The sequence below is a fragment of the Centropristis striata genome, chromosome 9, assembly GCF_030273125.1.
Source record: "Centropristis striata isolate RG_2023a ecotype Rhode Island chromosome 9, C.striata_1.0, whole genome shotgun sequence".
NCBI classification, from domain to species: Eukaryota; Metazoa; Chordata; class Actinopteri; order Perciformes; family Serranidae; genus Centropristis; species Centropristis striata.
In genome coordinates, this window is record NC_081525.1 from 33,851,498 (window position 1) to 33,878,085 (window position 26,588).

Sequence of the window (26,588 nt, forward strand, 5' to 3'; positions counted from 1 at the left end):
ACAATATTGTTATTTATATGCAATAATATTGTTATTTTAAACATCAGTATCAGCCTAGAATTTCACAAATAAAAAATATTTTACATTCACAAATCTACATATTTAGTGAAATTGTGAGAAACATACTTTTCTATGAGTGGCATATTTGAACTGTGATTTATTTGTAATTGGTGTTTTAATCAAAGTCCCTCATTTAAAATTTCTTGGATCCTATTTTAACAAGAAACATTGACAATTTTTCTGTTGCAATAGTCAACACATTATCACTTCTGTCTTTACCTCCTAAAGGAACAATCCTAACAAAGGTAGAGCAGTTTAGATATTATCCCCCCACCCTGCCTGAAGCACTTCCGAGTCAGCGCAGTTATTACCACAAATGTCTCTTTGTCAGTGTGCAGGCAGGCTTGAGTGGCTTATCTTCACACACACATTCCCTTTATACACTTTCAGAGATGACAATCAAATACCTCTATTACTGTGTGAAAAGAGGGATGGAGCTGCAGCCAATCCATGGCTTTGTCCAGCGACTACCATCAAATGTAAAATGAGTCCCTCAACTGATCTGAAGTAGTTGGCCAGTGGTTATAAAAGACAAATATTAGCTTGTGCAATTATTAAAAAGGACTACAGGTGTACATTACAAGTTGCTAACTCAGGTGAATTTGTCATATCTTGGTCTGACCACAAAGGACAGAGTAACTCAGCCATGTAGTTTTCCATCCATACATCCAATATGTACAAGAACAAAGGAGGAGCAAACTTTAGCAACTCTTTACATACATTTTAATTTTATTTTCTTATCAAAAACAACAAAGAATAGTAAAAAAGTTTCTTTTTGTGGATAAAAAGAAAATGGTTCTATTAACACTTCCCAAACTTGTGGGCTCTTCACAACTCAAATCTTTGCAAACCTGCACAGCACAGACAGAAACAAAGCAAAGTGCTTTCAAGTGTCCTCTAGCTGATCAACTTATGATTTTAAACAGAAATTTGTTTAGTTGGACGCATTATTACGTTTGTTATAATTTGTTTTTAAAAATTAAACAACAAAAAAACTACACAAAATGTTCATGTGTGTGCATTGTTGTATTTGTGTGTGTGTGTGTGTGTGTGTGTGTGTAAATCAGCCGGAAACAGACTGTGTGTTAGCCGTCCTGTTGCTGTATGAAAGGGTTTGGTATAGCCTCCATGCCGTCCTGAGGACAGATTAGCACTACGGAGGTTCCTCTGCACACCACCAGCCCCAGCTGCCTGGTGTCTTCTGTCAGCTTCAGCTGGTCGTCTGGATCTGGATAGACGAGAATGGATGGAGGTTACAGACACACAAAAATTAAAGTTTACGTGTCAAAGAAGTGAAGATGAACGTAAATCAACCTGTTCTTGACAAAAAAAAGGTATCCAGAATAGTTTGACCACTGGAAGCGCTAAGGAGCGATGCTAAGGTGTGTGGGTGCCCATTTAGTTCAGTCTCACACATGATGCAGATAGATGACCCAGTCTTGCCAAACGTATCACATTAATCCACTGACGTACAGGTGATTGTAACATACCAACACATGCAGCAATGTGCCAGCAAAGATAGTAAAGAAGCCTGCCAGCACATAGGCATCAATGTAAACACAGGTTTTAAGGCAAATCAGCTGTGCAAATTGTATAGGAGTAATACAATCTGTTCAACACACTTGCTAATGCAAAAAAATGCATTTTAGAGTGTAACAATGTCTGCCAATCTGGGCTATTTCCATCACCAAGCTATTAGATTACCCTGAAAAACCTATTAAAAACTGTCCAAAAAAAACATGTTTTAGCCATGTGTCCATGAGAGCGACTAGAGTGGGTAAAGGGGATATGCTGCATTGTCACCATGAACAAAACTACAGATTTCTGTGGTTTGGAACATTGTTTGAAACACTTGGAAAACTGTATGCGCACAACTCAATAATATGTATAACCTAGGGCTAGTTAGATTTATAGATTTTAATATGTAAAAGTTTAACATGTCTCACAGTGTCATGTTTTCAATAACGTCACAGTCAGCCTACTTCTGAGCACCGAATTGGCCCATTTGACTTTCTTCAAATTAAAGTATAACGGGTTTGTAACTTACCACGCATGTACTCGATTGTGCCGTCCAGTACCAGGTTCAACAGAGGATCAAAACCCTTCAGGACACCGCTAGCTAATAGGAAAACACACAGAGTACAGCTTTCATTAGGCTCAAGACTTTGAGGGAAACGATGCCCAAACACACACCGCTTTCACCAGCTACACTGATTAGCATAGCTTATTAGCATCAGGATGAATGCACCTACCCTCTCGTCCTCCTTGAAACTTCACACGAATCGGCTTGTCGATGTATTTGGACAAGTCGAAGATGCTCTCCTTCTTCTTCTTTTCTTTATCCTGCACAGAGCGAAGCGACATTTGTTTGTAAGTCACATGTAAGCTAACAAACACTTAGCCGGAGGTTAGCTCTGCTAGACTAGCCAAGTTAGCAAAGGAGAGAAAAAACGCCACGTTAGTTTAGCATATTTGTTCGACATCTCAGTTCATGTTGGATAAAACAATTGGTAGCTTAAAATATTCATGATAATATTTATGGCTGCAAAGGTTCAAAGATATTTGAATGAAAGCGAAAACCAAACGAACTCACCGCCATGTTAGCTGCGTGACACGGAAGTTAAACTGTGACCTCAGAAGTTTCCACCAATCAAATCGTTGAGCGCCTGCACCTGACGTCATTGATTGTTGTTTATTAGTTTGTTGACTCTATTATTGATTTACTAACAGCAGAAGTGTCACCAGAGTTTAATAATGAAATAATTAACTTTAGATTATAGGTTTGGCCTGTTTTTTTTAAAATGATAATGTGTTTTTCAAACTGACCTCCTTTTCCTTCTTGCTTCAGCCAGCAGTCAGTCAGGGGGAAAATCTATTAATATCACAAGTTGGTGTGTTGTAAACTAGGACGAGGCACTGTGCAGCAGAAGGTCGGTGTGGCTGTGACATGGCCTGCAGAGCCGACACTGAGCTGAAACCGCAGAGCTTTAAATTCACGGTCCTCTCTGAACAGATAAACCAACTTGAGGAGGATGAATCTGCTTCACAGGTGACGGACTCTAACTCTGGGCCCGATGTAGTCCCTGATGCCGTTCTACGAGTGGAGGGAGAGAGTTTTTATGTGAACCGTCACCGACTGGCTCTCCAGAGTCCCTACTTCAGGGCTCTGTTTTTTGGCTGTGGTCTGGAGAGCAGCAAAAGGAAGGTGGAGATCAAAGGTGTGAGTCTGCAGCATTTCAGGGTTTTGATGGAATACAGCAAGACATCCAACCTAGCTTTAAACAGAGAAAATGTCCTGGGGATCCTTGAGACTGCAGACTTTTTACAACTGGAGCGAGCCAGGCTACTGTGCTGCAAGTTCCTGGAGCGCGAGCTGCACCTCAGTAACTGTCTGGGAATGATGGCGTACGCATGGCGGCTGGGCTGCACTCAGCTCTACACGGCAGCACGGCAGGTGGTGCTCACACACTTCTCTGCTGTTGTTGCTGAAGAGGACTTCCTGTCCCTGTCTAAGGAGACTGTAGCAGACCTTCTTAACTGTGATGACCTGGCCATCCATAAAGACGACCTGGCCCTGGAGGCCACCCTACACTGGGTCTCTTTTGACCCTAAACGAGAGGAACATTTCCTGGAGCTCATTCAGCTGGTGAGGCCTGAGTCGCTCTCTCTAACATTTATCACTGAACTTTTGACCAGGATGAAAAGCTCTGACCCCAGAGCCAAGCTCATTCGCATTCTGGATGAACATTTCCCAACATCCTGGTCAGTGGGCAGGTCAATGACGAGGACCAGGGCCAGAGAGACCCTCTTTGTCCTGGGTGGACACCACGATCAGGAGCAGCAGTCTCTGTACCAATTTTTCCCCCTCAGTGGTAGATGGCAGAGCTGTCCACCTCTGCAGAGGAAGAGCCTCACACAGTACTCGGTAGCTGCAGTAGGTAATTGCGGGATGGGAAAGATAGTGATGAAGATGAGGGTAGTAATGTAGCTCAAAATGAGTGAGGGGCTGAATGTGTATTTGTAGTTTAAAACAATTCAATCATCTGTCTTTGTTCTTACATTGAATGCCACAATGGAGTAGCAAGTTCTTCTAGAGCACATTTTGTACACGGGGCGATTTTGTGTGCTTTATATATATAAGTGTAATGCAATTAAGTGACATAAAAAATATTGTACTTAAAACCAAATAGAATGCAAGTTTTAAAGCAGACGAGAGAAAAAATGTTTTTAACCCAGATTTGAAAAAACTGCTTCATTTGGTACATATCAAAAGTCTTTTCACAGTTTGCTCAAGTTGCATGCAACATAACAGCTAAATGATGCTTCTAAATATATAAAATGATTATGTTAAAAATAAAAGAACATAAGTACAGTATATTGGACATAAGGATAATTTACTTCCATTGTACATTACATTAAACTTATTTTATGATCCTCTCATTATGCAGGAGACAATGTGGTTGTGACAGGCGGCTACTTCCGGGACGTGCTGTGGTTCAGTGTGGACTGGGTCAGGATATACGAGTGTGGAAACCAGCGCTGGGTGGATGGGCCGGCCCTGCAGAAATCCAGGCACAGCCACTGCTCCATAGGCCTGGACTCTGTACTGTATGTCCTGGGGGGCAGCATGGATGAAGGGCTTGTGGCCGATGCGGAGAGGCTGGTCCTGGGGTCAGAAGAGGGCTGGGAGGCAGTCAGCCCCATGGTTAGGGCTGTGGAGAGGGCAGCCACTGCTGCACTGGGGTCGTGTTTCTATGTGGCGTGTGGCCTGGATGAGAACGGGGAGGTGTTTGGAGGGATTCAGAGGTACACGGTGAAGGAGGATCAGTGGGATGTGATCTCATATTCTCCATTTCCACGGTGAGTTAACTTTCAGAATCAGAATCTGTTTTATTACCGAGTAGGTTTTCACATACAAGGAATTTGCTGTCGTATATTGGTGCAAAAAATAAGTACAAAAAATGTACATAGAGATTAAGGTAAGTCATGTGAGTCAAAAACAACAGTATAAATAGAAAATAAGAAGAATAGAAAAGGTCAACGTAAAAAAATATAAAATAAAAATATAAACAGTTGAAACAATATGTAGAAATATGATGTTATATGATAGAATATGATGTTTCAATATCAAATATTCTGTTTCAGAATGGTATTTCTTTTGAAATAACTTCTCCTTTCAGCATTGGTTGGCATGTGAAAATTGAACCTTTCTTTTTTTTAAAACTCTTACACAGATATGACCTGGTTGCCACGGAGCTCAACGGTGCCCTCTACCTGTTTGGAGGACAAGCTTTGCGTTTTGATGTGGAGACAGACGAGTGGACTCTGCTGGAGGAGGAATGTCTGGACAGAAAGTTCTTTTGCGGCTGCACGACAGTCAGCGGCCAGATCTACCTGGTCAGTGAGAGGGGGATTAACAAAGCATTTCCAAACATGGTGCTGATGGACCCTTACATCGACACTTGCATTGAGGTGGAAGATGCCATACCCTGCCCCGTGCCTATCAGAGGGTGTGTCACCATGAGGATGATCATTTGATGGGATGAATGAAAATGCAGCAATCTATTCCAAATACAACTATTTGTGGTTAAGTATATGCATACATGTGAAGTGTCATTCAGACACGTCAGTTTGGTTTTTTTTTAAGAGGCTATAATTTGGGTGAAAAAAACCCGTATATTGTATTGTATGCCTCCACCAGCCAGTCAATTTGCATGTACATCCATGTCTGTCCAGATTCATAAAGTGGAGATTTTACAGGAATTAATAAAAAACGGCAGTATGTGTATCACTAAATTGACATGTATGTGTCCAGTGAATAACTTCAAGTACCTCAAAACTGCTGTCAAGTATGATACTTGAGTAAAATTTAACTTCCAGTGGGAAGTATGCTGTCTTCGCTTAAAGACTCATTTTTTACAGATGACTGACAGAGTACTTTGTCATATTGTGAAACAACAATAGCCTGAAGTTCATGGTGGACTACCAGAGGAATACAGAGATAACAATGACAGCAGACAATGCTTCAGATATGGATGTTGCTGCAAAAAAACGCTGCAAATTCTACAGCATAGATGCATTAAACACACCTTTAACCCGGCAGCACAGAAGGTCGATACAATCACAAGATTAGTGTCCATTTCAGAATCTGACCAGATGTTGCGTTCACAATCTCCCCTTCTGTTTCTAAATTATAGCGTTAAATAATAGCTAGATATTATGATGTCACAGTGAAGTTGAACTTTGACCTTTTGGGTAGTAGATGTCATCACTTCATTTTTTTCTCTATTAGACATTTGTGGGAAATTTTGTCATAATTAGTGTATGAATTCCTGAGTTTTGGCCAAAAACTTCTTTTGTGAGGTCACAGTGACTTTGACCTTTAACCTCCAAAATCGAATCAGTCCGTGGACAGACAACCTGTAAATATAACGCCTCAGAAAGACAAAACTGGATTGAATCATCACATACATACTTCTACTTAAATGAATACAGCAATAATAGTTTATTCAATAGAAGTAATTTATTAAAACCTTCCAACTGGCTACACAATCAACAAAGCATCCATGTGCACTCATAAAAGAACAGTCAAGTGTTACTCTCATGTTACTTTGTTCTTTTAAAATCTATTTTATAATTTAAAAAATATTTCAATGGGGGTCACGTTAAGTGCGCTATTGATCAACTTGATCATGTGTGGGCTGCAGACAGACACAACCCAGGTTTTATTGAAAGAGTTGCTCTTACTAACCTGTGAAAATGTAACATCTGTTTTTTGCTGTTGAATGACTGATGTGTACTTTAATTGATGATGGTTTCTGATCAATATCTCTGTGCTGTACTGTTGATTATTGAACCTAGAAACAAGTCTAGAAACAGTTTACGGATAATGAGATAGTCATTCGCTGTGTTTAAAGGGGACATATTGCAAAAAACTCACTTTTTCAGTACTTATGCTCTTACATTCAGGTATCTGGAGTGAACTGTGCAGGACGACAACCTTCACAGTTTTTTGTGGGTTTCTTAGCAGAAAAAATGGGTTTCAACAAGCCATTCACATTTAGCTCCCCTTTCTATGTCACATGTGTGCTTAGTATCTCCACCCAGGGCCTGAGAACTACCTTTGCAAATGGTGCCATGTAATCTCACAAGCCAATCAGAGCAGACTGAGCTTTAAGAGACAGGCACTAAAATGGAGTGTTTTAGACATGGGGTGAATACAGGTATATTCAGACAGACATTAAAGCATGTAAAAATGTTTCAGTAGAAACACAAAATACAAGTGTAAAGCTGAAAAAGGTACATAACATGTCCCCTTTAAAGACATGTTAAATCCAGATAGCACAGTAAAGCACATTCTTATCAAAATATGCAACCACCTTTTATATAAATTGTTAAATCTTTACATTTCATGTGAGTAATAAAGCATTTGACCTTTGTAGACACCTCGTCTCGCTAATGCCCATCTGTGTGCATTCGTTTCATGGCTTACCTATTCACTACCAGCCTCACCAACATTTCAAACAAAACATTAAAACCAGTCACAATAAAACCTGTCCAGTAAAGGTTATCCTACTCACACACAGAGCTAATATCAAGTGTTTGTCACAGAATAGTGTATAAACAGCAGCCAAGGCACAAAACTAAGTCCAGTTGAGCAAACCTTAACAAAAACCTCGTTGAGAAATCATGCTGCCTGTCACAATGTTATTCAAAGTAGAAAAAGAAACAAAACACACTCTCACACAAACATATGGTTTTTTAAATCCATATATCAAGGAGCAGTACATTTTTTGTAAAAAAAGAAAAGAAATCAGACATAGGGAGTGCCTTCTCTACGAGACTACTTCTTCTCTGTGCACCAGAGGGCGCCACATCTCTTCTAAGAAGTAACTGACACAACCAAATCCTATCACAGAAAAATATCACTTTATATTCGTCCCTCAGAGGTTTCTGCAGGAGCCTTTTAGATTCTGCCACAGGTTACAACAACATAAAAATTGCCTGTTGAGTAAATGGCTCATAAAAAATAGATATATAAAGTGGTTTATCAACAGATTTACTACAATCAATATTCTTAATAATCTATATACAATCAACTTTATCGTGTATGTGGATACAAAGCTGCGGGAGTGAATTACTATTCAATTCTAGCTTTAGTTTGCTCTCTTTAAAACACACACATTAGTTTAGAACAGTTGGGTTTTGTGTAAAAAAACTATTTGTTTTCCTTGTTGACCAAAGAATGATTAATTGCATTACAGTTCAGGTCCTCGTGTATTTACAAACAAGTTATTATAACACAATGAAAAGAAACAGCATAAATATAAAATCTGCAAAAAAACACATGATTTCTGCTTGTTTTGCCAAATATTTTTGCAGTATGCAGTGATACGGGTGACAGTAAGGATGGCCTTTCTTCCTAATCTCACACTGGGTGAGCAGACTTACAATCATCTGTGCTTCTTCGCCCTTTTTTATTTTGAAAATAAGCAGAATGTCGACCTCTCTTGTTCTGAAATAATCAATGGACCGATGTTCACAAGCCATGTGTATGTATCATATGTCAGAAATTAGTACTCTCCAATAGGCTGTCGGGGAAATAACCTATTTTTCCGGTACTGCTTGGTTGATGTAGAATAAGGCTGCTCCACTATCTGGCTTTGGGCAGCCTGCTGTTTATGTTCCTCTGGTTGGTCAGGTTGTTCAAGACACAGTTGTTAGCCAGCGACACCAGTTTGGAGTTGATGGTGCCCTTTCTTTGCTCCCAGTTGCACTCCCCTTCTTCCTCAGGCTCCTCCTCTTCATCATCTACCTCACTCTCTTCATCGCTACGCTCATCACCCTCCACCTATGAAGAAAGCAAAAATGATTGTAACAATTCTTGGAGCTAAAGTAATTGTACTCATTCTCCCCTTGCCTTGTTCATTTGCACTCTCCTCACCTTGCCCATGAACATGAACTTGTAGACCATTCGCAGGATGAGATAAGCCCAGAAGACGTGCAGCGCTTGCAGCACTAACAGAAGGCAGTTGAAGAAATAATAACCAAAGAAGGGCTCGAAGAACTCAAGAGACACCACCCAGGTTGTGTAGATCACTCTGGAAACAAACACAGTAAGACACTCCGCTTTAGTCTTGATAGTTTTAGAACACTGCTTTTCAAACTATGCTATATTTCACAGCTGACACATGAGCAACCTCTAGTGGTGAAAACCAAAATATTTAATACAACTTTTAAATGTATTTATTTAAACATACATACACCCGATTCCAAAGATGTGAATAAAAGCAGAATGCATCAAATTGAAGATGAGTGTGTATGTGTATATAAAAAGTTTCCCAGTTTGAGCATTCGACATCTTGTTTTTGTCTTCATATACATTTGAAGGAGGTCACATTAAATGGTTTAAAACTACAATAATACTAATACTACTTAATACTACAATAGTGGTTCCAAAAAGGAACTATTAGAAAAAGAAGTGGGGGGTTGGAGGAGAATATTTAGAGAAGCCTGGTTGAAAATAATAGTTGACGACAATTAACCGGGCTCAATTTTTGCGGAAAGTGGAAGTTTAAGTGCTAAATCTATTAACAGAGTGGCTGTGGCAGAGAACAGTCAATAAATAATACGCTGCTGTAATGTCGGTCAAAGTAGTGGTTTGAGTGGTTTAGAGCATTTTGATCAATGAAGCTTCCCGACTGTTTATTCAAGTATGAAACCTGTGATGTGAGGTTGATGGGAGAGAGCGAGAGATAGAGAGAGAGAGAGAGAGAGAGAGAGAGAGAGAGAGAGAGAGAGAGAGAGAGAGAGAGCAGGTGAAAGATGTTTGAAGAAATACGAGACAACACGGACACAGTTGGTTGCTCCAGAACAACAGAGCAGATCCTCGACAGTTCAACTTTAGTACAAGCTACAGGAACTATAAAAACAAGTGGTTGTGTATGCTGCAATATTAACATCTGTGTAAAGGTTGACTACTATTGTTAGGGCAAAGATGCTCATCAGGTTTATGACAGTCTTGGTCAGTCTTTCAGCATAACAATCCTATTTTGCTGCATTAAAATGAGACTAACAGACTGAAAGTTGAAATTATTGTATAAAACAGATATTGACAAATCTTTGGGGACATTATTGGCAGTTGAAAAAAGTAATAAATTGCAATATATGTTGTTGCATTACTTAAAAACAGCAATAATATCATATCCTGGCTTAAATATGGTGGTGATAATATCATACCTCTTGGAGCCTCTTGTGGCTGCCCAACACCACCCCAATAGGAAAACAGGGCAAAGTTTAGAAAAACATAAATGAAGTATCATATTCCTCCATGATGTTTTACCTGCTGGGAAACACCACCAGCCTCGTCACCAGGAACACCAGAGAGAAGACGACAAACAGCACGTCGCACACCCTCGTCCAGCCACCATAGTGGAGCATCTTGGCAAACTGTCAGAAGGAAAAGTGTCTGTTAGTTATCTTACAGCTTACATCTAGAATTAATCTCTCTTAGGCTTTTTAGAGTGACTTACAGTGAACGGTTTCGTCTTACTACTGATTGAACCTTCCCTGACCTGATTTCATCGATTTTGATTTATTGTAACATAGAAAATGTCATTCAAAAAATATTCAAAAAAATATTTTCTATACTTCTATACTCCTAAATGCTGCCTATAGGCTTCCCTTAAAGGAATAAGTCACCCCAAAGTTATGTTTTTTACATCAATAACTCACCCTGTGTTACCTTCAATTCTTCAAGAAAACTTTGTTTATCATCATATGTTACTCGTCCAGATTGGCACGGATTTGTTTTTTGGATCTTTGTTTACCATGGAAATATGTGAGGGAAAAATGTTTTTTTTTCAAGAATTTAAGATAAGACAAGGTGAGTAATAAATCTATCCTTAATATTATTCAAAAAAATATTCACCATCATAAAACAACAAAAAACAACATTTACAATGATTTTATATATATATATAAAATCATCATTACAAAACAACAAAAGTAAAAACAGTATTTAATGTTGCTTTCGTAAAATGTTTTCTGTGTCATAATGAAACCCCTTCACCTAAAAGAAAACAGGAATCACAGGTGGCAGGTCACATGATCTGAGACATTTACTAAAGGGACTATTAGCTCATTATGGAGTGAATGTCCTTGCTATGTTATGTGTGCACATGTGTTTCATATATAACTAAAGCAGATTTAGGGAGGGGCCTGTTCTTTTTCAGGGGTTGAGCCATTTTTGTGGGCGGGCCTTCCCATATCATCTCTTTCTGACTTTTATCAGATGACAGGCGTCACCCGGTCACGCCTGAGGTCACATGACTAGCTCCACATATTTCCTCAACTCTGACATGACGTGTTTTTTTTTCAGATGCTATCAGTGATATACTACACTCAGAAATATTAGGACAGTGACGCAGTTGTCTCGCTGAGGGACGTGCAGATCAGACTTTTACAGCCACAAAGTTACCATAGACCATCATACTTTTCTATTCACCAGTGCAGCTCAGTTAACAGGTTTCTTATGTGTTAGGGTGTAAGGGAAACTTCCGCAGTAAAAACACAATGGCTGTATTCAAGTCAAGTTCCCTGTGACCGTTGTACAACCTTTTTGGCATGTCAGAGCACCGCACGAATGCTACAAGGAAGCTATTAAACATTAAAATCCATTTACATGATGCATTTCCTCTTTCCCTTTTCTCCAAATACATGAAACTTGTGTGGTGTTTTACCTCCAGAATGAAGTCAGAGGAGTCGTGCAGCAGCATCACCACGGTGCCAACCCTCACATAGTTGGCACAGTAGGAGAAACCGATGAGGAATATGGTGGCGATGTGATGAATTACCTGCTCCTTGAAGTCCTGGAGCGAACACATGAACACAAAGAGACCACACAGAATGAGGGAGGTGTATAGTGGCTTAACTTCAGCAGCTCCCTGTCTGTGGTTTTGTTTCATCAGATATATCTGAGGTTTGGAAAGGCAGATTTACATGTTGTCTGGAGTGATTTGTTTGAAGCTGAGATATCTTAGATCAGCAGCTTGGAGGCGCTGAGGAAACCACCTTAGTTTTTTGGTTTTTTTTTCTATCACTGAATTAAGGATATTTCCTAAGAAAGCAAACACCTTCCTAAAACACAGAAACATGAAAAATAGATGAATTATTTACTGTAATTTCTGTATATAGAGCAAAGGTGCTCAATCATTTTTCACCCACGGACCCCTTATAGGAATATAAGCACGGACATTTCAAGATAGTGTTTCATTAGAAGTGCAAACAAAGGCTCAATAAAACACAGATTCTGATTATTTTAAATAATATACAATAAAAAAAGGTACAATCTATAAAATATAAATAATATGAAATAATAAAAAAAACATAAAAAAGAACAATAGGCTTAGCATGGTACTTGGATATGATAGGTGTATGAAATAGTTATATATATATACACACCAAAATACACACACACACACACACACACACACATATATATATATATATATATATATATATATATATAAATCATCTTAGCAATACAGCGTTTAGAGCACATTTAAAAAGTTGAAGTTCCTCTGGATAGGTTGGGGTAAAAATAAAATCTTCTATTTCTAGTTGTACAGCACTAATCTCTTACTAAAGAATTTAAAATCCTGTAACACTTAGTTGTAAAATGAGAGCAAACGCAAAGTACACAGAGTTATGATGTAATAGGAGATAATCCAGTGTATAATCCGTATTAAGTATAATCGTGCAAGAGAAAAACAACATTTGGATTAAATTGAGCAAAAAAAGCCAAACGAAATGAACACAAGAGTCTGAGTGATGATGGTTAACTGTTTGGTTTTGACCATGTAACTGAAATCTGAGGCACAAAATAAGAGGAAATACAGAGGAAACCATATGTAAACTAACAGGGTGTTGCTCTGGGGTTTTTAGTTTATGTGTTTGTGTGTGTGTGTGGGGTGGGTTGCGTCCTTTAAAACCAAGCTCAAACTCACTTTTCGTTTGATGTCCACAGAGACGCTCAGAAGCAGCGACAAATAGAAGCCCATTTCTAAGATGTAATACCAGTAATGAGCCTTGGCCACCGGCTAAAGAATGAGAGGAAGAGAGAAACAATCAGAAATGACAGTGAGTGGTATGTCTGGAAGCAACAGAAGCATTTATCATCCTGCTTGTCTGCCTCAGGAAAACATGCTGTCGACGTATGTTGGAACATTTACGAGCAGTAAAGCAAAACCATTGAAACATATTTTTTGAAACTCTATGCTAAAATGTATGTTGTTCAATTTGATGTTTAAACCTCTGAGACAACCGGCATTACTGTCTGCAGGAAGCTGATATGATACTGTATTGGTAGCATATGACACTAGAAAACATAGAGACTCCATTGGTACCAATCAAGTCAAAATATCTTGTCGAGAAGCGGCCTAAATAACGATCAAAAGTTATTTGAAATTGTAGCGAGGGAAAAACTGACGTGACCATTTTCTAAGGGGATTCTTGACCTCAGACCTCAAGATATCTGACTAAATGTGGGTTTTATGGGGACCCACAAGCCTCTTCTTTTAAATACAAGCCCATATTTTGCTACTCCTATGCAGTTTTAATTAAGAATAGTAAAAATGTACTATGTAATGTATATATATATATATATATATATATATATATATATATATATATGTATATATATATAGTAACTCTTTAACATTCCCATCACGAAAGCACTATTGTACATATTGCAAAGTACATTACAAACCTGCTTTTAAGAAGAGGAAGTATTTTTATTCAGAGAGCGGGGTGGTGTTTTATCTCAAATCAAACAGCTCATGCATTCACAGTCTGCAGCCGCACAATGGCAGGAAGCTGACCGAGGCATTTAACCCTTAAAAACACATCCTTTCCCTCTGTCAGACGCAACGAGACCTCCGAAATGACTTCAGTGTTCAATCAGTCAAACTGCAGATATGGAGAGCTGCTATTTTTCTAGTGTTTTCTGTTCGGGGCCATGAACCCGCAAGGAAAGGCTGGCTTCCCCGGAGGAATGCCGACCTGCAGGCATACCTAACTGTCGTCAACGCAGCAGAGATATTAGCTCTACAAAGTCAGCTTAAAAACGTTGATTGGTGGGTGGAGTTTACAGTGAAAACTGTGTTATAAGTTCAAAGTCCTCTGCAGCTAAATTCTTTTACAGACTTTGTTTTCTTGGTCCCGCCCAGCTGCTGTTTTTCTCCTCACTTTTCTTTTAAATGTTTATTTTGTATTAGGGCTGTATAAAGACAACAATAATATCACTACTAATAAATCTGTCTTTTTATGCAGTGGTCATGTTATTTTTCACATAATTGATTACTTAGTCTATAAAGTGACTCAGCAAATAGTGAAATAAATACCCACTGCAAGTTCAAGGAGTTTTTTTTCAAATTTTGTTAGAAAAGAAAAGGAGCAAAACCTTAATTAATCAATCAATCTACTAATTAGTGCAGCACTATTTTGTCTTATGATCTAACCCTTCTCTATTGTGTCTAAATAATAAGACAACTAGATGTCAAACATTTAAAATAACTTTACATGAGGCTAGATTGTTTCTTGAAATCCTTCCTGATAGTTTTTTTTCCATCATTTTTGCCTTTATAGGATGGATGAAGAGTTCATTAGCAAACTGGAAATGTGAAAGAAAGAGGCATGGCATGAAAAGTTGGACAGTTTACATCAATAACTTTCACTTGAAATCACGCTATTTCCCGCTCACCTGTTTGGGATAACCCCTCCAACACTCTCTGTGATCCCAGAACCACGGAGTCTGTAAAATCAAACAATCATCACATTATATTAATACAAGCCATGTAAACAAATAAAGTTATACAGTGTGTGACTATGACGCCATATACGAATATGTGTATATATATTACTGCTCACTTGTATTACAGCTATCCAATCCAAATAAATCCAATAATAAACCCAGTATCATTCCAGTGTTAGTCCTACACATGGTATGAATGACTGTAATCAGTAATAGAGGCTGATCTTTTGAAATAAATCAAAACGACTAACAGACTTACATTAATTAAAGAGGCGAGCCCTGCAGTGAACGATATGAAGTAGAAGACAAAACGCCAGCTGCACAGATAAAAAATAAACATCATCCGTTATAAATGTAATTAGTTAAAACAGGAACAGATTGAAGAAATGTCAAAGAGGCATGTTGAGCAGCATTACTGGGTATTCACGTGAACATAAAAGGTTTCAGTGAAACATGCTGGATGATACTGATGTAATTCTCATTCGTTAAAAACGGCTCAAATTTAAAACAGGTTGTTAATTTTTTTTCCTGTCAAGACATACATCAATCTTAAATAAACGCTTTTACTTTGAATGATGATTTAATTAATTTGCTGAAGAGACATCAGTTAAAATAAGTAAATCTATGCAAGCTGTACTCATTCACTATTCATAGTTATGGCTACATAATCTATTGCACTGTAATTCGTAAATAACCTGCGTATGGACCAGGAGGCGGAGCTTATTACAACCCGTGGTGATGCTTGTTGTTAGGCAGCGACTTCTAGTGGCCAAAGTGAGGACCAAGAAAGCCTGTCGTTTGTACGGAAAGTAGCCATTTTAACACATTTACTAACCTTAACCAAGTAGTTCTGTTTCACACTGTTAACCATGTATTGAAAACAGTGATTGTGTATCTGTTTCACAACATTATATCTAACGGTCAGATATCATACTAACCATTAGGGGTTAAACTATAGATAGTGTATCATTATATATTGATTCTTGTCATTAAAAGGAATAGATTAATTTAAATTTTTAATTTCTGATAAAAAATAGTCAAATCCTATTTAAGTTGCTTTTTGTGAATTAATACAAATTTAACTGATTGTGGATTAAATGGGGATATGATATTGTCCCATATCGATTGCAGGCCCCTGAAATGAAATCAAATTGTGGCAGGTGGTGTGACAGTATCGTATTGTTGTGTTGTTATATGTTACAACATCATATATTTACACCCGTAGTAATGATTGTGCATTCGTTTTTGTAGGATATCATACAAACTGTTCATGAGAGCAGCCTGTAGTTTGTTTGTTTAAGGAAATAAAAACTCACGCGGCCTCGGAGAACTTTTTGGTGTTGCTGGGTCGGTCCTGGTTCCTCCTGTGTCTGAACCAAGTCTGGATCTTTCTCTGGGAGAGTCCACACTGCTTTGCCAAGCTCACAACCTCACTCTAAAGACACACAAACACAAACACATATTAACACGTACAGCATGGGTGCACACATACAGGGTTTGACTAGAGACACTGGCAAAGAGGTTTTATGCTGCAGGCTGCTGTTTCATATTTCACACGTTTTACCAGCAGCCAGGGATCCTTGCTGATCCCCCTGACAGTCAGATCATACATATTAAAGCTGTCTCCTACAATGATAAATGTGCTGAATTTAATCATTTGTTCTACACTGATGAGCATGTAACCAGATTATAGTGACCCACTATCTCGTTGTGTATCCTGATAATTTACATTGTCTTGTGGTGCTTTTGAAAAGGTCTTTGTGCTTGAAGAGAAATAATTAGTTGAATTACAATGAGTTAAATTATATGTCCTCCACTTGTGTTGTATTGAAGGATAAAAGTTAAAGCAGTGCTTATGAAGTAAAACTGTGTATTTTTATTTGATATGTCAAGTCATGTCTTGTCCTTGCCAGGTGCAGAGCAGAGCAGAGCTGGGAACTCTGAAGTGTCGCAATGCCAAACGAAACCACAAGGAGGGTGGAGAATTTCCATGGGAAACTTTTTAAAACTTGTCAGCACCTGTTTACTGATTATGTGAGAAAATTACAACTTTCTCTACACAGTGGAGCATGTAACGGAACAGCAAGACTGTTGCCATGCTGATTTTTGTTGCAGAGGTTAATAAGCATTTCACAGAAGGAATTAATGAAAAGGTGACTAATAAACGAGGATGGTGGAGGTGTTTAGAGGAAGTATAATTTCCTCACACGGCTCATTTTTGTATCTTTGCAATACTACTCAGCTTCACAGTGACTTTCACATTTTTCTGGAACTTCTTTTTTTTTAAACAGTTCCTTGTTCCGAGCCAGCCGACATCTCACCAAAATAGATCCGCCAAACAATCATTCTCTTCAGCCAAGATGCAACACACACTTTCACATATCAAACTGTGCTATTCCTGCTTATGCATTTTCACATTTACCTTTTACTTTACATTTGCAAAATCTTTTGGTTTGCAAATGTATGCAAACATGCGTGTTTGCATTAGCCTATCATACATTTTCCTTCACTACTCCTAACACACTGGCCATGATGGTGACTTCACAGTGAGCAGTCCTATTAAAGGTAAAGTTAAGATTCTTTTTCAAGTGGGTTATGGTTTTAAAGGTGTCAAAATATGTTTTGCTGCTGCCCCCACCCTCAGCAGCACACTGCTAATCTTCTGTGCTACTGAAACATGCAACATGATGTCTGTATAATGTGTTTTAAAAAAAATAAACATTATATCCTCTTTTATTATTGCTCTGCATGGTTATAAATGATTTCAATAACTTTTTAAATGAAACTTTTAATACATTTGAATTACTTGGTAACATCTGTCCAGGGACCACGAGCACAGCTGTTTTGGCTTGCACTGGTACATTTACAGCAATGTTTATTAATGTGCATTGTCCTTGTTAAATAAACCAATAAATACATTGTTGTCATCACTATTGTGTCTTTTTAGGAGAATATGAAGATCAAAATATGGATTCAATCAATGTTTTTTTAACCTGAAAAACACACAGAGGAGTAAGTAAATGTCTGCTGACCCTCATTTTAACAAGGTAATGGATGCAGATAAACATCTTTTATTAACCCAGCATAAAATATCACCCTGAAGAAATTCTAGTGAGTTAAGATTTAAAAGTGCAGAGATCTTAAATAGGATTTAATAGATAATGGACAAGACAGAATAGTGATACGAACTTGCGATGGTTGCCGACTGATCTGTTTGTAGAAGGTCTCCAGCTTTGGGATGGAAGCGGCTTGAATCCGAATCCGGTCCTTTACATATAAACATTTGCTCAATGGGACGGCGATGAGCCTGAGAAGAGAGGATACAAGAGGAGAAACAGGAGAGAAAATAATTAGGTTTTAAACAACTTCAATCTACAAGGATACAAATAAACGTGACATGAAATCAACAGATGTCCAATGTGTTTATAGTACAGTACAGCAGAGGCAACAAGATCGCTCATTAAGCTGCTCCTGACAGCCTGTAGAGCCGATCCCATGGGCGTATTGTGACATTTGGCCAGACGGCCTCTGCCATTAGCTGATATGGCATCAAGGGACACTTGATCTGCATGTGTGTGAGCTACAGAGAGATGGAGACAGACAGAGCGACAGAGAGAGGACAATTTGAGAAGCACCAGAGAGAGGGGTTTGTTTTGTAAATGTGTGTGTGTGTGTGTGTGTGTGTGTGTGTGTGTGTGTTTGTGTGTGCGTGCGTGCTACCTGCGTGCATGTGTGTGTAATCACATGTGCGTAACTGTATCTCAGAGATAATCATCCTGAAGTGGGCAGGGAGGGAGAGATCAGAGAGAATGAGAAGGTCACGACACCTTTCCACCGAGACAAACATTGTCTCTGGTTACAGGAACCTCCAACACACAAACACACACACACAAACACACACACACACGTGTACACCTGTCAACACAGAAAACAGATGCGGCTCGGGATAAAGTTAAGACACACCTCTTCACCTTCCAGCTGACTGACTCCTCAGACGTAATCGACACCTCCATATTTCACTGTCCACCACACACACACACACACACACACACACACACACACACACACACACGCACACACACACAGCATATACATACTGACCCCTCCTCTGCTACTAATCCATCTAATGTTACTACTCTGCTAATAAATACCTGATGAAGGTACAAATGAGGCTTTACGCCGAACAATGCCTCTAATCTTACACAGCTCATGCCATATGAGCCCACGCATCAACTTTGACACAGAAAATGCAGAAGCTGATAAGGTAAAGCATGCAAATAGGGAGCTCCTATCTTGTCATCTATCACACGTCTCCATCATTCTCAATTCCTGTCCTGCTACCAGCAAAACTAGTTAAGTGTACAGGCAGCAACATAGTTGTTATACATCAAGTTACAGTCACACACTCCTCACTTTCTGTTTACAAATGACAACATATAGCACACCTGACCTGCTGGGTGTCTGTTACAAACCATCTTCTTAACTAGTAAAAAAAAACAACTTGGACTTGGACTTTGACACCAATCACTTGACATTACTTGGGCTTGTGATTAAGTTTAGTTGCCCTTGTTTTAACAAACTTGTTTAAACTTGTTGTTAAATGGCATTACATTTGGTGAACTCAGCTTGAGTCTTGTCCAGGCAATAGGTACGCTATGAATCCAGTGTACAGCCTCTTTAACACACCAAGGTCACACAGAAACAAACAAACCAATCAAGGCATTGGAAGACACCTGTGTTTTGTGATGTTAAGTGACTGTTTTTATTAATGGAGTCTGGTGGCTTTGACGAGAGCAAAGATAACGTCTTTTTAGGAGCCTAAAGTTAGTTTCGCTGCTGTCCCCTTCCACAGTGACACATTGCTTTGCTTCTGTGTCCTCCAGCTGCTTCTCCATACTGGGAGCAGGCCTACTGCCACCTATTATAGATAACACTGACTATGTAATACACTGACTATAACCTCATGCAAACCTACTTCAATATATCAAAACTATCCTTTTAAGTGCTTCAAAAGATGACAAAAAGCCACCTCCTGTTGTTCGGATATTGAAACACCCAACATCTTTCAAAGTACTGTCACTATATTGCACTGAAGATATGAGTTACAGAGGTGTTTTGATCTTTTCCACGATATCTCTAGATGCTTCAGCGTGATTCTCTTAATAAGCACCCAGGGGGGTTTACATTACTGTTTTCCCATCTGTCTTTTTTCCATGTGACACCCAGTGGTTGCAGCGGCTGTTCCAGCAATTTGTGCAGTGAATCATCACAGCATCATTAAATGTCAGAAGGTATATTATTGCCTGTTAAGCGTCTTTGAGTGTCTAGAAAAGCGCTATACAAATTAAATGTATTATTATTATTATTATTATTATTATTATTATTATTATTATTATTATAATTACCATTATTATTATTATATTTTAGCCCAGTAACTGCTTCAGCTCTATAGAAACATCATCATTGCATTTATATGTTCTTTTTTCTCCGATGTGCCGAGCCCAGTCCCTCTGGGAGGAGGAAGGACTTTCACACAGTCAGCAGCTAAAAACTGTCCACTCATGATGCCTGCCCCCCACCTGCGTGTCTGATCTATTCCCTCCATCTACTGGGAGCTCTAATGAAGAGTAAAGCAGCCATTATGCTACACAGGCAGTTTAGCAGGAAGAAACCAGCTAATCAGCCAGCCATCATTACCAATGCCAAGAGGAAATAAGACACACACTATGTGTTTAAACATTTCCCCATCATGCTATACTGTTTCCTTTACAGATTTCATGGTCCAGCTCAGATGGAGCCAGGTGTGTCTCACCTCTCGAAGACATATCTGAGGACTATAAAGGCGAAGGCCAGCGGCAAGGTGTAGATGAGATCCCTGGGTCGAGGAAAGCTGCCCCCATCTTCCTTTTCCTCAAAGTCCTTCCAGTGCATGCCAGGAGGAAGCCAGTACTCCTCCTGCCATAGCCACTCATTAAGCAGGGCCTCCATCCTGAGGAGAGCAGGAGAACAGTATGAGTGTTAGTCGGGCCTGACCTGTTAATAAAACATTGATGCCTTATTCATATTTATGCCAAACAGCAGCAGATATTAGACCTTAAAAGACACAATGAACAAAGCAGCGTCTTGCATATTCACACTTAACATTGATCTCAATTAAAAACAGAATCTGTAGTTTGTTTTCCTTATGTTTTGATCTTAATTGATTAATTGTATGACTATAAAAATATCAGAAAATTGGGGAATTGCAATTTAAACTTCCCAGACCTCAAGTTGGCATCAAAACAACAACAACAAGATCAACATTACATTACAGTATAATACAAATGCAAATCCGTTTGCGAAAACAAAGATTCTCATAATCATATACATGCAATTATTCAAGGAGACAGATCAACAAAGAGTAGTGCTATGATTTTGGATGTTACACGGACTAAAATGTAAATGCAGTAATAGCTGACGAAATATTACCAGCTGCTGTTTTAAACATGTGACAGTTTCTGCTTTTAACACTTTTTTTTAAGTTGCAGGCTGACTGTTCTCATGAACAAGTTGTTAGGTTAAGGCACCAAAATGACCTGGTTAAAATTAGTAAATAATTCCAAGATTATGGCTAAAAAACTAGGTCTGTCATCAGCTCCTCGCCTAAATAAATTCTCAGTCAACTTGTCTGAGTTTCTACATAAAGAATCACACAAATGTACCACTCTAAATCTTCACTCAGCATGAAAAAGGCATAAATGACTAATTGACAAAAGAAATCTGAGTCAAATAAGAACACAAAGACCAATTAGTCGACTAATTGACTAAGAGGAGGCAGCCCTAAAACTGATACTGATACTTAACATGTTGCAAGATTCTTGCCAATACACAAACCCTCAACACTTGAGGGCACAATCCAAGCTCGAGTCTCTGCATCCCAACAAGAACAACGAAGCACTGATGCATGACTGACTTCAAGAAGGCTCAAAGGCACACGCAAGCACGCGCATACTCATAAACACACACACACACACACACACACACACACACTGAAAAACCAACAGATATAGACACAAACACGATGAGGGCCTATGCGACTATGAAACCACATGCTCACAGCTGATCGACCTGTGTATAAAAGCTGCTTCCTATGGCGTCACACTGATTGGCATACATTGATTATAGCGGTCCAGCATATGTTAAACGTGCGCGTGACAGCGAGGCGCAACCACAGAAACAACACACACACACACACACACCTTCTCTACAGAGACACATAAAACAGATTATACACCAAAAACACGTCACATATATAATTAATAACCACATGACATCTGGCAGGAATCCTCTCACATCACCGCTACAGTCAAACAGCCTCGAGCTGAACAGCCCCATCAACAAACAGCCTCACTATTCCGTCACATTTATCTATTTCACATGCAGCAAACACCGTACAGACGACATTTGGTTGTCCCAGAACAGAATATAAATGCGACATTGCGGTTACCTGTCCGCGCTCCTGTGATGGAGAAGATGTAAAGCGCACAGCAGCAAATGAGAGAGGAGGAGCGAGTTCGACGCAACCTGCTCCTGCTGGGGGCGGGGACAGCCACGCGCTGTCACCACCGTCATCTGATTGGGTTTGGCGTCACCCTGCGTGAGACAAAGATATGGTCATATTCCACCAGCCAAAACTTATTATCTGAGCCAGTCATCAAGTCATTGCGTTACAGCACAACATCATGCTGTCAATAAACGCAGTAATGTTCATAAATATGAGAAAACATCCTGTCATGTCGGCATGGGTGGACTATGAGACAATGGGCCCCAGCACAGACATGCAAAAGGGTCCCACCACATCTCCTACACAGCAGCAAGACACAGACTTTATATGTATAATGTTACAGTTTTTCTCAATTGCTAAAACACATTTTTCGAACCCTCCTGTTCTTTTCTCAGAATTTTAAATACAAAACTCTTTTCTCACACTGCATTCACAGAACCTCTGATTCTTTTAGCAAAACCATCCCATCGCCTCAAAATCGTTTTACCTGTTCTCAAAACCAAACAATGTTGTCAGATCTTGAACTAATTGGTCAAAAAAGAAAAACTGCTAAGCAGTCATTACACAATATACCAAATAATTGAGAACACAGTGTTCATGGAGAAATGTTTACTGGTCACATTAAAGTATAACACATGCATTTTGCATCTCAAAGGTAAAAAATAAATAAATAAAAGAAAAAAAGATTGCACATCTCAGTGGATTCAGCATTTACTCTGCATTGAAACATAGGCACTGTGAAAAAAATCACCCTGAAATTGACAAATACAAATGAAAGTGTACAGCCTACAATGCATGGTAAAAGGTAAAAAACAAAAACAAACAAAAGGTCTTTGGCCTGCCTCCCTCATGGTCATGCCATGCACCATGACATGGTCAATGACGGTAGCCCGAATTTCGTCAGAAATTGCCACTCTTTGTCTCTCCCTCCTCTCGTCCTCTGTGTCTTTGATCTATTGTTGTCATGAGCTTGCAGGACCAACCTGCCTGCACTCTGCACTGGTTTATATTGGTTGTCATCTTGTCTTGACATGAGACGTTGTGTTCAATGAATGACACATGTTTCATTTGTGTTTGTGTTTTGTCACTTGTTGTTGTATGACAAGTGAATCACAGTGACAACTGTGTCTTATTGCATGAGAATTGTGTTTAGAGTTTTGCAAAAGGAATGCAAATAGTGTTTTACTAGATGAAGATAGTTTATGGTTTTCTCAAAAGGATGTTCGATTCGGTGAATGAGTTTAGACAACTGAGCAATTGATTCACACATCAGGAATTAGTGTTTTAGCAATTGAACAACTGTAAGCCTCTTTTTGTTGTTGTTTTGTGTCTCTTTGTGGTCATTTTGTGTCTCTTTGTAGTTGTTTCACTAACAGGGATCACACCGACAGATGTATGAATTTGGAATTGTTTATTGTGAAGTGGAGATGGAGAGACCCGTCCGGGTGGGGGAGTGGAGCCACCTCTGGCGAGCCTGGCCCGGAAATAACCCCAGGTTCCTGGCAACAAAGTTAGTATGATGATGACTGGTAAATTGATAAGGCGAAAGAACAAGGGAAGGAAGAAAAGGGTTCTTTTGGCTGGGAGGGATATGACAAACTGAGACCAAGAGGAAGGGAACGGATAAGGTGTGCTTAAGTATACTGGTGGCGGAAATTGTGTGTGTTTAAGGTGTGGTCCCTGTTCCTGAACTAAGTAATAAAACTTAATTTCATATCACTTTCTTTGTTTTGGCCTTTATAGTAATTTTGAGTCTCTTTGTTAAACTTTCTGTCTCTTAGTAGTAATTTTGTGTTTTCTGTTGGTATTTTTGTGTCTGTAGTCATTTTGTGTCTCTATGTTGTCCTTTTATATCTCTGTAGCTTTTTCGTGTCTCTTGCAAGTCAATTTGTCTCTTTGTATTTGTTTTATGTCACTTTGTAGTTGTTCTGGTCTTCTGTAGCTATTCATCATATCAAAGCTGCTGTGCGTCTATTTGTAGCTGTGTTGCATCTCTTTGGAGTTGTTTCGGTGTCTTTGCAGTCTTTTCATATGTCTTCATAGTCAGTTTATGTTTCTCTGTGGTCATTTTGAGTCTCATCCTCTTTGAAACCAAGGAATGTAGATGGAAGAGAAGACACAGGTTCAAATGACATCATAGCCTTGGGGTATAACACATGCAGAGCAAAATCTGGCCTGCACCTGCTGAAACACCTGTGTATGAACACCTGGATTAAAACCATCATTTTTTACTGTCGCTGCCTGCAATAACCCTCCAACATCACAGCATGAGTACTCCAAGAATATGACGTAATTTGACCTTGTGTCATTTCCCCCTCCTACACTCCTTGATTGGTCTCTTTGGGTGATACATTTTGTTGATAATACTTGCATATTTTTACTTAAATGCCGTTTTTAAAGCAGGATTTTGAATTGTAGTGGAGTATTTCCACTGGATTTTATTGTTACTCTGTCTTCAGAATGGATGTGAATATGACTCTTGGAGCTAAGCATCCATATACATCATTCAGTGTTTTTCTAATTTCATGCATATTTAGCTTTTAGAAATAGCCCTGGAAATTTCTCGAGAAAACCACAGGAGCCTGAAAGATGTCCCACTTTCCTCTTGTTCCACTTCCTAAGGTGAGCAGAGGGAGATTAAAATTGGAGTCCAAGAATAAAAAGTAGGCTTCACTTTTGTTACTGATTTCTTTGCGAAAGACCTATAATACAGTATACAGGTACATCTCAAAGAATTAGAGTATTGTGAAAATGTTCAATTTTTTTGTCAATAATTTCAGAAAGTGAAACTTGTATATTATATAGATCCATTACACAGGGAAATATTTCAAGCTTGTATTTCTTGTAATTTTGATGATTATGGCTTACAGATAATCAAAACACAAAATCCAGTGTCTCAGAAAATTTGAAAAATGTAAACACAAATGTCATGCTTCTGAAAAGTATCTTCATTTCTATACACCAGTACTTGGTTGGGCCTCCTTTTGCATGAATTACTGCATTAATACTTGGTGGCATGGAGGTGATCAGCCTACAGCACCATGTTGCTTTTATAGCGTCCTTCAGGTCATCTGCGTCTGGTGTCTCTCATCTTCCTCTTGACAACAGCCCATAGACTCCTATGGGGTTCAGGTCAGCTGAGTTTGCTGGCCAGTCCAGCCCAGTAACACCATGGTCATTGAAGCAGCTTTTGGTACCTTTGCCAGTGAGGGCAGGTGCCAAGTCCTGCTGGAAAATGAAACCAGATCAAATCTCCAAAGAGCTTGTGGAAGCATGAAGACTCTATAATGTCCTGCTAGATGGCTGCTATGTTGACTGTTGACTTCAGAAAACACAGTGGACCAACACCAGCAGAGGACATGGCCCCAAATCACCAGTGACTGAGGACTCACATATTGAACTTTTTCACAATATTCAAATTTTCTGAGACACTGAGTATTGGGTTTTCATTATCTCTAAGCCAGAATCATCAAAATTATAAGAAAAACAGGCTTGAAATATTTCACTTGATGTGTAATGAATCTATATAATGTATGAGTTTCACTTTCTGAAACGACTGACAAAAAATATTGAACTTTCTCATGATATTCTAATTTTTGAGATGAGCATCTCCATATTATACTGCACCAAAAAAAGTGCAATAACAACAGGAGGAAAAGGAGATCACACAATTGTATCAGTTTTTTGCAGAAAACACACAACAGAGATACATTTATAAGAGGTAATTCATTATTTTGTAAAAGAGCTTATCATTTTAGCAACTTACAACAGAAGGTCTTAATGTCAACTGAGGAAATTCCTTGAAGACTTTAAGTATTTCACAGAAAATGTGACTTTCAACAGTCATGTTTGTTTGCAGCTTATATACTCGTGGTTACAGCTAATCTACTCTCACTCATGGCACGAGGACACACTGACATATAATTTAACAATGTTAAAAGTTTGTTTTTAAACTTTTTATCATCAGCAAAAATAACAACACGTTTTCACTGCACTGGGTGGATTCAGGAAGCTACACCGCGGGGTATGTCCAGCCTCTGATATAATTCATCATTCACGTCAACAAAGCTGATAAGATTTAGAGCTGTGCTCACATGCCACTGCTTTTCATACCGATCAAACTCCAACAGTAGTTACAGAGGAGATTTAATTTAGAACTCTTAATGTAGATAA

The 26,588-nt window shown here is 38.9% G+C and overlaps 3 protein-coding genes across 4 annotated transcripts; 1 reads left to right on the forward strand and 2 right to left on the reverse strand.

Moving 5' to 3' along the window:
* Positions 1-760: 760 nt before the first annotated feature.
* On the reverse strand, positions 761-2,708 carry lsm7 (LSM7 homolog, U6 small nuclear RNA and mRNA degradation associated). 2 transcript variants are annotated; one of them, XM_059341343.1, is made up of 4 exons: positions 2,654-2,708; positions 2,313-2,403; positions 2,108-2,179; positions 761-1,288 (listed from the first exon to the last, which is right to left on the reverse strand). In XM_059341343.1, exons 1-4 carry the CDS (start codon positions 2,657-2,659, stop codon positions 1,146-1,148), a joined length of 312 nt encoding a protein of 103 aa, XP_059197326.1. In that variant the 5' UTR covers positions 2,660-2,708; the 3' UTR covers positions 761-1,145. The 2 variants fall into 2 exon arrangements, with proteins under 2 accessions (XP_059197326.1, XP_059197325.1); XM_059341342.1 differs by lacking the exon at positions 2,654-2,708 and having other exon boundaries at positions 2,313-2,646.
* On the forward strand, positions 2,401-5,598 carry LOC131977882 (kelch-like protein 23). Its single transcript, XM_059341341.1, has 4 exons — positions 2,401-2,430; positions 2,968-3,998; positions 4,509-4,920; positions 5,295-5,598. Exons 2-4 carry the CDS (start codon positions 3,008-3,010, stop codon positions 5,596-5,598), a joined length of 1,707 nt encoding a protein of 568 aa, XP_059197324.1. The 5' UTR covers positions 2,401-2,430; positions 2,968-3,007.
* Positions 5,599-7,842: 2,244 nt separating this feature from the next.
* Positions 7,843-22,475, reverse strand: cers4a (ceramide synthase 4a). Its single transcript, XM_059341965.1, has 11 exons — positions 22,359-22,475; positions 20,685-20,861; positions 18,062-18,179; positions 16,189-16,307; positions 15,132-15,189; positions 14,822-14,872; positions 13,068-13,160; positions 11,802-11,930; positions 10,403-10,509; positions 9,005-9,161; positions 7,843-8,911 (listed from the first exon to the last, which is right to left on the reverse strand). Exons 2-11 carry the CDS (start codon positions 20,858-20,860, stop codon positions 8,714-8,716), a joined length of 1,206 nt encoding a protein of 401 aa, XP_059197948.1. The 5' UTR covers position 20,861; positions 22,359-22,475; the 3' UTR covers positions 7,843-8,713.
* Positions 22,476-26,588: the final 4,113 nt, after the last annotated feature.

Bases quoted from the DNA above. Each gene is read 5' to 3' on its own strand.
- cers4a (XM_059341965.1), bottom strand. From the start codon at position 20,860: ATGGAGGCCCTGCTTAATGAGTGGCTATGGCAGGAGGAGTACTGGCTT. The intron at 16,308-18,061 runs GTTCGTATCACT...GTGTGTCTTTAG, and splicing joins TCAGTCGGCAACCATCGCAA to AGTGAGGTTGTGAGCTTGGC. The intron at 8,912-9,004 runs GTGAGGAGAGTG...CTTTCTTCATAG, and splicing joins AGTTCATGTTCATGGGCAAG to GTGGAGGGTGATGAGCGTAG.
- LOC131977882 (XM_059341341.1), top strand. From the start codon at position 3,008: ATGGCCTGCAGAGCCGACACTGAGCTGAAACCGCAGAGCTTTAAATTC. The intron at 3,999-4,508 runs GTAATTGCGGGA...CTCATTATGCAG, and splicing joins GTACTCGGTAGCTGCAGTAG to GAGACAATGTGGTTGTGACA. The intron at 4,921-5,294 runs GTGAGTTAACTT...ACTCTTACACAG, and splicing joins TCATATTCTCCATTTCCACG to ATATGACCTGGTTGCCACGG.
- lsm7 (XM_059341342.1), bottom strand. From the start codon at position 2,424: ATGTCGCTTCGCTCTGTGCAGGATAAAGAAAAGAAGAAGAAGGAGAGC. The intron at 2,180-2,312 runs GTAGGTGCATTC...TTTTCCTATTAG, and splicing joins GTTTCAAGGAGGACGAGAGG to CTAGCGGTGTCCTGAAGGGT. The intron at 1,289-2,107 runs GTAAGTTACAAA...TCGTCTATCCAG, and splicing joins CACAATCGAGTACATGCGTG to ATCCAGACGACCAGCTGAAG.